Genomic DNA, 15,297 nt, shown 5'->3' on the forward strand with positions numbered 1-15,297 from the left:
AAATCTATAAAGCGATTTATTTATTTAAATTTAAATAGAAAACATCACAATGTTGTTTATTATTAAAAAAATCAACAGTTATTTTGGTTTAAAATATAATTATTACGTTTATAAAAATAAACTACATATTATTTTAACAACTTTATTATGAACTTTGAGCGATAGAAAATTACCAACTTACAATAATTGTAATCCGTTTTTAGATAAAAACATTTAAAAAAATCTAATATATTTTCAATTTATGCTAATACATAAAAACATCATATTCTATTATTACTACACATAAACGTTCATTAAGATTTAATATCAATTAAATCCTTATTGATATCTGTAACTGCCATTTGTAATATCAAAGACTAATTGTACTTACGTATAAAATAATTATAATTTACTTCACACTTTGTACTTCTATAATATAAACAAAACAATAGTAATTATATAATAATACAATATATTCATAAATATTCATTTCATAATTTTTTTTTGTTAGTATATATTTTTATAACATTAAAAGTGTAAATAAAACTTTAATAAAATATGTTCAAACCAATAGAAATATATATAAATATGGCAACACTAAAAAAAATATAAAACAAGGAAAATATCTACAACCTAATAAATTATATTAAACCCCTCATATATACTAATATTTACTTTCTTTAGTAATATTTATAACTTTTACTTACTATATTTACTATTATACTTTTGGTGTTAATTTCAAATATCCCTTAAGAAAATTTTAAATACATATAAAAATTATTCACTATGTCAAAAGGTATATAGTACAAAAAATCGATAAGCCCAAATTACTTATTATTAATTTTAAATCGTAAATTTGAAATTAATCGTTTTTCTTTATTTTTTTTTTCGCTTTTAGAAAATAAAATTGTTATTAAGTTTGATTTATTTACATTTTCTACTTTCAGAGAGATATGATTTAATTTTCATTAAATAATTATAGTTTCATTATTTAATAGATTCTATCAAATCTGCATCGACTAGACAATCGGATTGAACCAATAATTGATTTAAGTAAAAAAATCGATTTCAACCAATAATCGATTCTTAATGATCTAATATACGTAAGTTGCCGGATACGATTTTGTTCTCGAGTAGAGCGCCTGATGGTATATCGATACGGTCGCCGTGGTTTGCGATTATTATTACAGTGCCCTGAAAAAAAAAGAAAAAAATATTGATACTTATACGAAATAACTAAATTGAATATTTAATACTGATTTTGGCTCTGACGATGGTGGTTGTTTAAATATTCAAGCATCCAAATTGTGTTTAAAATTAAATATCTATATATCTATAAGTTACCGCAATATGAATAATTTCTTTAAGTTTTGGGTTAAATTCATTTTTATATACAAATTTTATATAAAATTAATAGAATAAAACTGCCATTAAAATCTCTCCAAATCTCTAAAAATATATATTAATTTCTAAATTTATACAAAAACTCACCTTCAAAGACACGCCTCTACCAAACGTGACGTCTCCCGAAACTGTTAAATGGTCCAACTCGATCAAATCCGGTATAGTCGCGAATCTATTCAAAAACTCTTTAACTTTCGCGAAGTGATTGTCGCCGAGCTTCACCAACGGGGTCGAGGGGAACATCCTTTGTGGTGACATTACTAGCGAGCCATGGGATAAACTATACAAGTTAGACATAACGAGAAGGAGATCTGATGTCTTTTTTACGGGAAGGAATCTGCTCCTAGGTACGTTTACGCCTATCCCACCTTCAAAACACTTCATGGCTGCACCTACAGCTGTCTCTAATTGTATAACATTGACACCGTCAGCCAAACTCTTGTTATTGACTATAATCTCCATGTTTAGAGATCCTTGTTCCACAACTCTTTGAATCGCGTCCAATTTGGCCCACAAATTGTTTGTATTGAAGAATTTGAACTGACTGACTGATTTGAAATCATCGACATGTTCTTTTGGAACTTGAGCTATTTCAAGTAATCTTAATTTATCCTCATATTGTATGAGAGTGCCTCCTTTGACATCAGCTCTGGTCTTGTCAGTGACTTCCATGACGAATTCCGAGCAAGCTTTTTGTTCTGGGTTAAGAAGTAGATTTAGAATGTTCAAATCGACTGTGGCTCCCAAATTATCGATGTTGCTGATGAAGCAATACGTTCTGCCTTCTTTTATAAACTTTTGAAGGAGACCAGAGTTATGGAAGGACTCGTAGAAGTCGCCGTGACCGGGTGGGTACCATCTGTAGAAATTTGAACGTATTTAAATAAATAACTAAGAAAAATCCTATATTGCTTAGTATCGTACACGACTTTTTTATTTTTTTACGCGCAGGCCTACGTACCTTATTTACATTACTAATGGTATTCAAAATCAGATAAACTAAGTTATTTTTAAACATGACATTTTGTTGAAAGATTATTACTTAATAATTTCTTTAAAAATGATAATCCGATTTCCAAATCTTTACTTTGGACTTAATTTTACAATAGGTTTATAAATGATATCATATCCGGGACGATCGATTAGAAAATGATAAATATATTTCAATAACACCTGTCGATCGATGAACACATATTTTTATCTTGTGTTTAGGAAACAAAAAGATATAATCAGTGTTTAGCGTATCTGTAATTGTAAACTATCTGACTTCTACCTTCTATATAACTTCTACTTTCTAGCCGAACTGAAGAAAAAAATACGTAAAATACAGTGGGGTTTTTTTTCAATTTCACGCTTTTTACCATATTAAACGCTAATACTCTATGTAGAGCAAGCTAAGCTTGGAAGCATTTCATGCCCCGCACGTGTTTTAGACATCAGTTATGGAAACTTTTAACTTTTATGGAAAACGTTCGCAGGATAAGGATCCATAATAAACTGTTGCGTCCAGTTATAATACCCAAAAAAATACCAAAACTTGGTTTATTTGGATTATTTGGGTTATACTTACGCTTCAATATCAGAATGTACATCGGAATTCTTGGCAATCGGCAAAAGAGACTCCCTATTGATCCTTGGATGGCAGGACTGGTTGAAAGTGTGAATATCCAACTTCAAGCCCTTGTATTTATGTATAACTTTTTGGGTATCTTCGTCCGTGTTAAAAGAGTTCATTAAGACTAGAGGAACGTTACATTTATACGTTTTATTCAGGTGCTGAAAAGCAAAGTAGTTAAATATAGATTAGATTCAGGAAAATAGATGATTTGGTGCTGGTGCTGGTATTAGATGGAAGGAGCAGACGAACTCACAATTTATTTAGTTTTACAGTTCCGATCTATAGTGAGATTTATTATTGCTATTTTTCTTTCTGATTCACTCTTTACTCTACCTAGGAGAGTTCGGGCTGTAAGTGGAAAATCTAGATCGAACATACAACCACCACGTTACAATTGGATGCCATCCCACCATGCCAAAATGACCTCAACAATATTTATCAATAAAAAAATCAAAAAAATTAAAACTTTATTATACCTTAATCTAAGATTGCAAGATTGCTTATGCATTCCTATTTATCGCTTATAGAAAGACTCATTCCGTGTAATCGATTAGTAGGCGTATAAAATTTAATAAGACAATCATGATATAGTGAGCCGTCACGTCACTAGAAATTATAGGCGAATGATGATCAAAGCCAATAGGTATACGCACCAAATAAATGTATAATCAGGGGCGGACTAAGGCCTAGGCGACATAGGCAACTGCCTAGGGCCCGTAATTTTTGAGGCCCGAAAATTAGGTTTTTATTTTTTTTATTATGTACTTAATTCTTATTATTATTTAACATAACATAAGAGAAAAACAAACGTAAATGTATATTATTTTTCCCTTTTTGCTTAGATTCCTATAATTAAATAGAACATTTAAAACCGAAGTACCAAAGGTAAAGTATGTGTCATGACATAAGGGCCCGTAATTATAATGTTGCCTAGGGCCTGTTTTAGCCTTAGTCCACCACTATGTATAATAATAATTGTATTACATAGCTCGACTTAATAAAAACGCCCTAATAAAATTCCACAACATTACAATTCTTATATAGAAATAATCAAAAAGGTCACCTCAATTTGCTGTACAGTCAAATCCAAGAAGGTCAGATCGTTTCTAACTTGGATAACTGACTTGGGCCCCTTACATCCCATCGATGTTCCCAAACCACCGTTGAGCTTGACTACCACTAGTTTGTCTAACATATGATGGACATTGTCTGTAGTCGGTGTATTTAGAGTTGAATAGTCGATCACTGCACCTTCTGGAAGCTTTTGGATCTTCTCCCATGTTACTGATGGTCCCTCTAAAATTTGAATTTATCTTCTCTTTAATTATGTAATTAAAAATAGAGATCGGTATCGGGTCACTCCGAAAGTCGCATCTTTTTAATAGTAACTTTTCAAGCGCACCAGTATATCGAGTGGGTTCCGAGTAAATAATAATATTTTAATATTAATTATTAGCCTGTTATTGGCAAACTTTTTTTTAATAAGTAAATATAGAACTTATAAATAAATACAAAAAGTAAAAAAAAGATAAAAATAGAGAATTGTATAGGTATACTTACGTTCAGCTAAAAATCTGCTAAACAAGTTCTTAAAACCACGGAATTCTTTCTCCACGACGACCTTTCTGGTCTCGGGCAACGATGACAACAGACGTTCCAGTTCCACTTCCAGCCTAACGAGAGCATCTCGCTTGGTTGCCTCTTTGAAGTCCCGGGATCCCGAAGGTGTTCTCTGATGACTTCTAATCTAAAATAAATAAATTTAATGTTTATTAAAAAGTTAATTCAACTTATGTATGTTTTAACAGTCTTTTATAATAGTAGAAAAAAAAGAAACGATTTACATATAGACAAATATAATATAGTACAAAATAACTGCACATGCTACAGTTGAATCGGGGGAGGGGGCACCAAAATTTAATTACGTAATACTTATTGCTCCCGGTATTCATGCTTTTATTCTTAATACAAATAATAGTTAAATAATATTATGTAAAGAAGTAAAAACCAAATACGAGTCGGATTTGCCTACCGAGGGTTCCGTACCATTTTCAGGATTGTAGCCCAAAGAGAAGTACCTATGACTTATAAAAAAATACAAGCTCATAAGGCAAAGTTTGCCGTATACACCGGTAAAGTGCTCCAAAGGATTGTAGACCTAAATATTTAATATTAAGTTCGGTTTGATAAATCCACGCGATCTCGACATAAATAGCCTCTAGACTGCCAACAAAGTGTTAAAGTTTTCGTTTTTTTTCCTATTGAGGTATGGAATCCTAAAAAAATAAAAGGCCTGCGTTTGGTTAGATACGAATTATTTATTTTGTTAACATTAGCATAAAAACAGAATTTATACATATATTTATTTATATACGTATAATTTCAATCGGAAGTAACGAAGATGACAGCATAGCTGTAAGTAAGTACGCGGGTGTTTTGTGCGTGTTTCACGTATCCTCGATTAAAACGTTTGAGAACGATAAAAATAGATACAATATTTTTTTTCCTCTTTTGAGTTTTTAGGTTTACGTACCTCAAAAGGCAAATACAAAACACGTATACAAGGTTAGGCCACTTTGTGGTCCATCTATCAACACCATATATCTCAAGATCTCGAGGATATATCAAAATTTATATCAAATATTCGTGTCTACGATTCCTATGATAATATCGATACGGTACGGAACTCTCGGTCGGCGAATCCTATTTACACTACACTGGTATTTTCTTGGTATAGGCGATTCCTATAAGTGGTAATCTCTTTTCATATGTTCAATAATTAACATATAATAAGCAATTAAGAAATATAATAAAACTACAACTAAGGTATTCTTGAAAGCCTTTTATGCCATCATCTTTTTTTAAGTAAATGTAGAAATACGATTTTTTCAGAAAATCATGGATCTGTAGATACGAGTATTTGGTTTGAATTTCAACTCGATATCTCCAAACATTCCTGAGATAAAGACTCTTGATAGACAGACAGACAACATTATAATTTTTTTCTTTAAAAAGTACGTAACCCTAAAAATATATATGTGTCTAAAACATATAATTTAAAAAAAAAAGATTTTTAACATTAAAGAAGTTACATTAGACTACAGAGTCTAATGAAACTTATTCTTTTTAAAAATGAAGTAGGAGGTGGACTTTATCAATGTGAATGTCATACATATTAAACATAATATTAACATATAAATTAATAATTAAAACTCATTATATAGAAATAACAAAATATCTTAATATTATAAGCTTAATACTTAAAAATATAATGTAACTCTCCGAGGCCCTTGTATGGGCGTTTTTTTTTAATCGAGAAAATGAAATCTGATTAATTTATGGTTGTCATCTTAATGTTTTTCTTATTTTTTAAAATAAAGTACTCGTATAAATAATTTATGTACTTCAACTAAAGTAGGTGAAGTAAGTTCTTAAAATATTCGACATTTTAAAATAAGTATAAATAAAGAAAAAATATTTATTTGAAAAATTTTCCTCAACTGTGCATTTTTTTACAAGTACAGATAATAAATAATATATTTTACTTTATGATTGTATATCATATAACTTCTATTAACTATTTGTCATTTAGATGACTGTACGAAAAGACATAACAAATTTAATACGCGCCAATAAAAGTCATAAATTATTTTTAATTAAATATAATGAATAAATATACTATTATTTTTATAATAAAAGTAAACATGTAAAAAATGAAATACCCACTCGTTATGCGCATTTACAATCACCTAGGTATAACACGTAATAAAAAACAGACATCATTATTAATTTCTATGAGATTGTGACGCAATTGTTGTCTGTAGATAATCTAAGAGTCTCATTTAGACTTAATGTTTGTATTTTTCCCCGAATTTAGAAGTTGGACCCAAAATTCAATATCTTGGTATGAATTAGGCAGGAATCAACTAGGTACCTAGGCAAGTTGTTACTATAGATTTTTTTGTTTAGCTTCACCTTGTATCCTTTGGGGCAAGGGTGGGCAGAGAGAAGTTGGGAACCTAGTATTAAGATATTCTGTCCCCATTAAGACACTTCTGTTCCCTACTTTCCACCAAATTCTGAAAACATTGCGTGTTGAGTAGTGAACTTCAACGCTGCTCTTTGCCTCATTACTAAAGCGTCGCAATGAAAATATTAAATATTTCATTTCCTCGATTGGGAATAGAACCCACAACCAATCGCCTTTACAGTCACACATTTGTGTCTCTCTATGTATAAATATCATAATAAAAATTATAACACATACCCAAGAAGGAAGAAAACCGTTCTCGCAAGGCATATTTCTACAAATTCAATCCAAATCCACTTACAAACATTTAAACATTATTTTATACAATTATTTTTATTGTAGTTTTACAAATGTACCGATTTGTATGCAGTACGATTACCGACTGGAGTTGATAGCGTCGCAGTTATCTCAAATTTGACGTTGTAAGGAAATTGTTTAATCTATATATAGAGTACAGTATCCTGTTCGTCTGTTCGTCTGAACATAAATTGTAGTGAAGCTGGCTGTAATGGCATAAGAATTATATTTTTTTATTAGCCTCACGTTTGTATTAAATAAATATTTAATTTCCTTGAATGGGGATCGAACCCACAACCTTGTTAATAATATTTCTTGACAAACATAAATATGAAAATGGGAGCCAATAATTATTTAATCTAACTTTACCCATACGAAGCAGACATCTAATTCGTATTAATATGTAGAGGTAATTACAAAAAATCTTTTTTAAACGATATTTTCTAATACCTTATACATTTTGATTTTTTTTCATTATCACCATAGCAAATATCAGGTTGTAGAATGTAGATACAAGCAAACGTATATATAACGCTCAAGGCTATAGATATGTATATAAGAGGATTTAAATCAGTATTTTTTTTGCTGCTATTAACGCTAAAATTAATAGTCAATTAATGGTAAAAAGCCGATTTTTGTTTAAAATAAACGTGAAACGCCTTGAGAATCGAACCTCTGACCTCCAAAATGCGGACAATGGTTAACAAGCACGTTTATATTGCGCGATGGGCTTCTAATATTTGTATTTAATATACAAACATACTATATTATAATTCTGAATGTATTATATACAATCTCGTGGCTTCGCCCGCTTGAACTACATAATTATTAATTTAATAATCAGCATTATTTTCGTTTTTAATAATATAATTTACAATAACAAGTTTTTAACTTTACCTACATATATATATACATATATTTATTTAGAAATCCATTGAAATAAAACAAACACTACGTGTGAAGGGGAGCTTACCAAAATAACGTAAAGTGAAGTCGTTTCTGAGATTAGCGTGACACACAAACGCACAGACAAACAGATAAGTATTATGTTATTAAAATAGCTTAAATTGCTTTCAATTCTATGAAATTTTTTGTGCAATCGAATCCACTATTATGGGGTTTACAGACCGACGATGGTGGTCTGAGCAACGATAGCCTTAAATTTATTAGTACCAGCTTAAGATTATTTATTCATCTCTTTATCACAGGGTTACTTAGAAATTTAGATAGAAATTAAAATAATTAGAAATTCAAAAAAGTGAAATTAAAAAAAATACATTACAGATCAGAAAAACTAAAAAAAAATAAAAACTCAGACTTTGTTTTAACGATGATTTGATTCAACAAAAGTAGGGGGGAACCTTCTATCCCTGTAAGTTCCCACTTGACTTTATATTTTTATCTATATTATTATCATAACCGCAATTATGCAACGCACGTCGTAGATATACTTAACTCACTACAAGTAATGGGGTTATCGCGTCTAGCATAATAAAAACCTGTATTATACCAACATATATTAATTTATAATATATATATATATATTATAAACTGTTTTTAATTGGATGGAATATAAGAATAATCGTGTTTTTTTTTATTTTTAAGTATTTTCAGCGTATTTTGTATAGCGAAACGGAGTACCTACTATGTTTATTTTTATTAAATTTAAAAAAGTTAAATCAGCTTCACACAGCAGCGTAAGCAGAGGGAACCTACTGTTAAGACACTCCGTCACCCACTCTCCACGAGGCAGTGGTTTCCAAGCACGAGGTAGTGATTTTTGGGGGTTTTTCATTTTGTTTTCTTATTAACATTTAAGCAGATTACATATTACAGATTAAATACATTACTTCCTAATTCCTTAATTAACTAATGAGCCATAGAGACTACCTGTCAATCTACACCTAGATCTAATTCTGTCTTGTGGTTTTGACTTATCGATGGATACGAAGACGACTAGCATATAGTATAGTTGATATGAGTTAAGCTAATGGAAAACAATATTTATGTTATTCACTTTAGTATTTTCGAGCGATAAATAATTATATTTATTAAATTTGTTTCTATCAACTCTTTTCTAATGCATAAGATGCAAGAACATATTTTTTTCATTCTTACCGTGACATCCTCGCTAGTACCTGCCATTCTGCCTAGCTCTTCATTGCGGATTCGATCAGCTGAGCTGACTCCGCATATCCTACGAAGATCGCATCTCCACGGCATACATTTTTCTTTCATTCTTTTTCTATACTGTGTAATAGGTACCTTCTTTTCCGTGCTTTATAACAGCATCGATACCAACATAAACCCTGTTGACGTTTCGCTGTTTCATCAATGCATGTAGCTAAGGTTCCGTTAACTCTCTTACCGGCAGCAATACGCCTTTCCTCATCCATCTCATATCTTCCATTCGTCCTTTCTTCATTTCTTTCAAATATCAGAACCTATGTCTTACTAGCATTCGCAGATAAATGATACCCACATGTTATATAACGCAAAATAGATATCAAGATGTTACTCCAAGGGCAATTTCATTCAATTGTGCTCATTCATACTAACAATGCGTGTTGATTCACCTACAGTAGTTACCAAGCCTTCCTCTCATTTGAATTAAAACCCTGTGCTATAAATGATTGGATTTTGTTTTAAAATAACTCTTAGAATATTTAAGCGCACTAAAAGTGCAAGCAAAAAAGGTTTTAATCCCAAAAGCATTGAGTTCAAAATAATAATAATACACTCTCATAGCAATCAACAAGCATGTTATCTTTAATTGCGCAGTTGTCTTCGTCTATATTTATAAACTATTTATTAACTCTATATTGGCGTAGATGAGATGTGCCTGATTGGTACTTCAGAGTACTGGGTTCGATATCTAGTGAAGGAATTGGAGATTTTAATTGAAAAATATTTCTATGTTGGTTATTGCATTTATCGAGAAAGAATTATTTTTCAGCTTCACGCTGCATCGTGCACATAGCATGGTAGGCAGGGGGAACCTGGGAACCCAGTGTAAAGACACTCCGTTGCTATTAACATAATTCCGTTCCACACTTCCCGCCGAATACTGGATGCATTCTGTATCGAGTAGACCAGAACAGAGCGTGGAAATGAAAATACTAAATATTTTATTTCCTCGAGTGGGAATCAAACCCACAACCTGTCGCGTGTGAAAATATGTTTTATTTTCATTTCAAATTATGGATTAACAGAACATATACAGTGGCTCGCTTGTGCCCCTGCTGCGCCACAACTGGTCTACTCTCTGGTCTCTCTATTTTTTTAAGAAATTTAAGTGTGAAATTACGCAGAATAGGATTAATCATTTTGAAAAATATAGGTAACATTTTATTTACAAAATAGATATTTTTCTTTGCTTTGTTGTTGCAAGTCCATTACTTGGTAATAATTGATTTTTATCGCTTCAGCCCATAAAAATAAATTTACAAACGTTACTCACACGGATCAATTCTAATAATATTACACAAGAATTTTAATTTTTTTGATATTTAAACATAAATTTTTAGACATAAAAATAGTGTCGTATCCCACTTTATGGAATAATTTTCTTTAAAGAATAATGGTCGAAGGATTAGACAATATTTTACCATAAATAAACTAAAAAAATAAGCCTTAAGTTCAAGGGGCCGCCTTGGCCCTGCAGCACAGCGTCCAACTAAAGCCGCGACGATTGTGAGTTCGATTCCAAATAGGGGTTCCATCCCAAATCGATTCCAAAGTTCCATTCAACACGCATTATATCGAAAAATTAACTTAACACTAGGTTACCTCTGCTTACTTTGCTGTATGCGGGGTATAGGTTATAGCTAAAAAATGCAAGTTGGTTGGAAAAAAAGGGGGGACGGTCGTCCCTGTACGAGAAGAACTTCTCACAAATATAAACACACTACGGCAAATCTTATATTAGATAAAACACAAAAGTAGCAGGAAAATCGTAAAATTAAGCTTCTATAATTACCTTATTATATATACGGTAGTAACAAATTACTGTCAGTCTGTAGAAGTCGTTTGAAACATGTCTGTCTAATATTTTTACTTTGTTTAGACTTTATACGAAGTTATAGGCACTGTGTAGAGAATACTAATTACATATTATAATTTTTAAAATTAAATAAGGCAATTTTGAGACCAGTCGTGGCGCAGGCAGCTAATCATCTGTATACGCAACAGAATGTGGGTTCGATTCCCTTTCGGGGAAATTAAATATTTTTATTTTTTTCTTTGGTGACGAGACAAAGCGTAGCGTTGAGTTCCACCACAACACGCAACGCCTCCAGATGTCGGTGGAAAGTGGAGAAAGAAAGTGCCTTAATGGATACGGAGTGTCTTAACACTACGTTCCAAGGTTTCCCTCTCCCTACCCTGCTATGTGCGGTATATGATGTGAACCTAAATAAATATATATGTATAATGCAAAACAATCGTGATAATGCAACCTAAGGACGATTTTGTACGTAAGTAGGTACCTATACATACATCTTAAATAAATAAGATTCTACGCAGGTACGATTAACTCTAGTAGAGTCTCTATTTTTGCTTACTACGATCTACTACGGTTATAGCTAACGTGGCCAGACGTCTTGTTTTGAACGGGACTATCCCGAAATAAAAATACCGAACAATAGCATTCAGTTAGGCGTTTATTTTTTTTTATAATATTAATTAAATAATAAGGATATTGTCAATATAATTAACTATTTCAATTCATATTTTGCCTTGTACTATTTTATAATTTCTATATTTTTAAATAAACATTTAATTTTTGATTTGTCAGTTGTATTAAGAAATAAATTCAATTTAATATCCCGTAAATGTTAATGTCTACCTAAATTGAACAAGCATTAAATTTAAATCATTATTAATCAAACGATTAATATTAGGCTAATAAACCTCAATTTATATCTTAAAAATGAAAGATTATATTTAAATCAGGCGCAGAAATGAGGTGTTGATTTGATTTTTTTCATTGAAAAATATAAAAAGGTAATAAATAACATTTATACATATTTTATAATTAAATAAAACACGCTAAACGTTAATATTGCACGAACGAAAGTAATAAATTATTACGTCAATATTAAAGTGTTTTGACAACTGTTTTAGTATATATTTGAAACTGGACTTATTTTACATTGCGTTAGATAAACGGTATTAATTGAACTTGAATTAGAATATTATATTCATATGTTTGTCATATAGTAATAAAAATTAAGTATCCTAACTAAAAAGATAACGAGATAATCAAAGCATAATTTTCAATGAAAATTACAAAACAAAGTAAATAATAATCCTATGGTATATTTTGTCAGAAGCAGAAGAAGAACATACTATTTTAAATGCTAATCTACTTATACAGACATTAGAAAAATATATATAAAATCCTACCTTTTCCAGTAAATCCATAGCTAAAATTCACGATCCGCAAAAAAAAACCGACCTTCACTTTGACACTTTGAACTGTCAATTTTTGGCGGGATGTCACAGCGAGCTGCACAATTGTCAACGGACGTTATTATACTAAATGATAAATGATGAAATTGCTTTACTTATGTACTTGTTCATATAATTACAAACATCGTACGCTTACTGTCTGTTCGTTGCGATGTTAATTATATTTAAATTTAAAAGTACTTCAAAAGGTAGATGTAATTAATATTTTTCCTTGTCATCTTATTTGATTATTAGGTCTTAGTGTATATATTTTAGATAGACGTAATATCAATTTGCACACGTTAGTAATTTTCTTATAATCCTAATGACACACCGAAGTAAAGTAACTATGGTGCAATAAAAGATTTTACTATTAACTCCAAACTAAACGAATTGGATCGAAATTGGAATCAAAATTCAATTCCAAAACCTGTCGTGGACGCTGACCACCAAAAAGTCTTCAAATGGTATTTTTTTAATAATAATTTCTAATATATGCGACTTATTTATATTTCATTCTAATGTGGCGTGAAAAATCGGCAATAAACATTAGTAACAAAGTTCAGATAGTTTATCGCGCGCGTATCAAAAAATTGATTAGACCATTACACGAGCACTCTTAACAAAATTTAAGACTGCTAGGTTATATATTTAGATAATTTATCTTTATTATATTGAAATGGATTATTGTGCGAAAAAATGTGCTGGGTTTAAATCCATTTTTTTTTATGTAAGTCACCAACTTGCCATGATTCTTAATCAGTCGAGAAGTGGAAAATGTCAATATTTTTTCTATAATCTGCCAATTTAGGTTAGAAGTTTATACTCTATTTTGGTCGTGCATCTAGAAGCACTTAAAAAAGGCCATAAAAAGAATATGACAGAAATCTGAAAAATATTAGTATTGTTTTATGTACTGTGCCACTAATATATACATATGTAAGTACTTGTATTTATCATTTATTTTTTTTATTGAAGTTAGGTAAGCATTTGTCTGGTATCTCACCTATCATCATTTTTGATATAAAATTGTTTTATATTTATTGTGTATATACATATTACTCTTTTTTAATAACTATGGTGGGAAAATATTTTGGTGGAAATTATAAAAAATTGTTACTAATCAATTGATATGACTAAGTAATATTTTTCAGCTTCACACTTTATCCCCTTAGCCAGGTAAAGGTAAAGGGTACAGAGTGCCAAATGCTACATTCTCTTCATGAGGTATGATTTTGCCTCGTCTTCTGTAATGAAAATGTTCTGAGGTCTTATAAAAACCATGAGGACTATGAGGTCTACAATTTTTATATGACCTTCCAGTACCATCCACACTGTGCTATCAATAAGAAGGAAGGAAGCAAGGTCTTCCCTTCCTTCATAAATGTTTTTTGTCTTTCATCACTTATTGTATCAACATACCCAAATCACCTGAGCATGTTTTTGACGCTTCATTAGTATCTGCCATACCACACTGGATACACAGAGTGAACCGAATGTGCCAGTATTTAGAAATGAATACAATTTATTTGAGTAAAGAACCCACAAACATTTAATTTACTGTTTAGATGCTATCCCACTGTACTAAAATGGCTTTAACTTATATAAGGCACTATACACTTCATTTTATATTTAAACAATAATGAAGAGACATTTATTTTACAAAAAATTTAAAACACATAAGGTACATATACATCAACATAATTGAGGAGAATCATTAATACCATCACCTATGTTGTAAACATGCATAAATATTTTCTATGAAAACAAAAGACTGGAAACATGCTAATTATTTCTATCTATAATTTCTATGTAAAAATAATATAAAATACAAAGTCCTGTTAATTACAAAAAAAACATGTATTTTCTTTCTATTTCTCTTACCGCAGGTTTCAGCCTGTTGTCATCGGCCTGTAATTTATAATAGCTTTTTATCTTTTACCCATTTAGTCCAAAAGTTTTTTAATTAAAAAAAAGGAAATTACTTTGTGAGTTTGCTAAATGTAATATAATTAATTCAATAACTTTTGTAAATTTTAGACTATATTTTGAAATTTATATGTTTTGGCAGAACTGTGACATAATATATCCTACACCTGTAGGAATTATATGTAATTTTTGCTACATTATAACCTACAAAATTTTAGTCAATTACAATTAATAGAATATTTCTTATAAATTAAATAATATTAGTATTTACAGAATATTAATTTAATCTCAAGTGTGTAATCAAAATTCAATGACCTTTGCAACGCGCAAGGTCGAGAAAATAATATCTACCGTATATACAAGAACGCGATAACTCTTTACAGAGTTCAATCGTTTGTAATAGATAACTATTACCTTTGTCCTTGGCTCGTTATCACCCATCGTTCACTGTAGAAACCGTTTAAAATTATTAAATTAATAATAACCGACTTCCAAGCGAGTACAAATACCGTGTTTATGTGAATTTGACAGATGTCAATTTGGTACAATATGTCAATGTCAGTTTTGATTGTCAAATATATTTTTATTT

At 30.5% G+C, this 15,297-nt stretch overlaps 1 protein-coding gene across 4 annotated transcripts; it reads right to left on the reverse strand.

Annotated features, from left to right (window-relative positions):
- Positions 1 to 128: 128 nt before the first annotated feature.
- Positions 129 to 15,284, reverse strand: UGP (UDP-glucose pyrophosphorylase). 4 transcript variants are annotated; one of them, XM_085190229.1, is made up of 7 exons: positions 15,123 to 15,254; positions 14,664 to 14,690; positions 4,562 to 4,748; positions 4,065 to 4,297; positions 2,954 to 3,159; positions 1,471 to 2,242; positions 129 to 1,173 (listed from the first exon to the last, which is right to left on the reverse strand). In XM_085190229.1, the coding sequence occupies exons 1-7, from the start codon at positions 15,147 to 15,149 to the stop codon at positions 1,066 to 1,068; spliced, it is 1,560 nt and encodes a 519-aa protein (XP_085046355.1). In that variant the 5' UTR covers positions 15,150 to 15,254; the 3' UTR covers positions 129 to 1,065. The 4 variants fall into 4 exon arrangements, with proteins under 4 accessions (XP_085046355.1, XP_085046357.1, XP_085046358.1 ...); XM_085190231.1 differs by lacking the exon at positions 14,664 to 14,690 and having other exon boundaries at positions 15,123 to 15,284; XM_085190232.1 differs by lacking the exons at positions 14,664 to 14,690; positions 15,123 to 15,254 and adding an exon at positions 12,735 to 12,885.
- Positions 15,285 to 15,297: the final 13 nt, after the last annotated feature.

This window comes from Heliconius melpomene, chromosome 9 (assembly GCF_056956725.1).
Source record: "Heliconius melpomene rosina isolate 202511_hmr_F chromosome 9, ASM5695672v1, whole genome shotgun sequence".
Taxonomy (NCBI): domain Eukaryota; kingdom Metazoa; phylum Arthropoda; class Insecta; order Lepidoptera; family Nymphalidae; genus Heliconius; species Heliconius melpomene.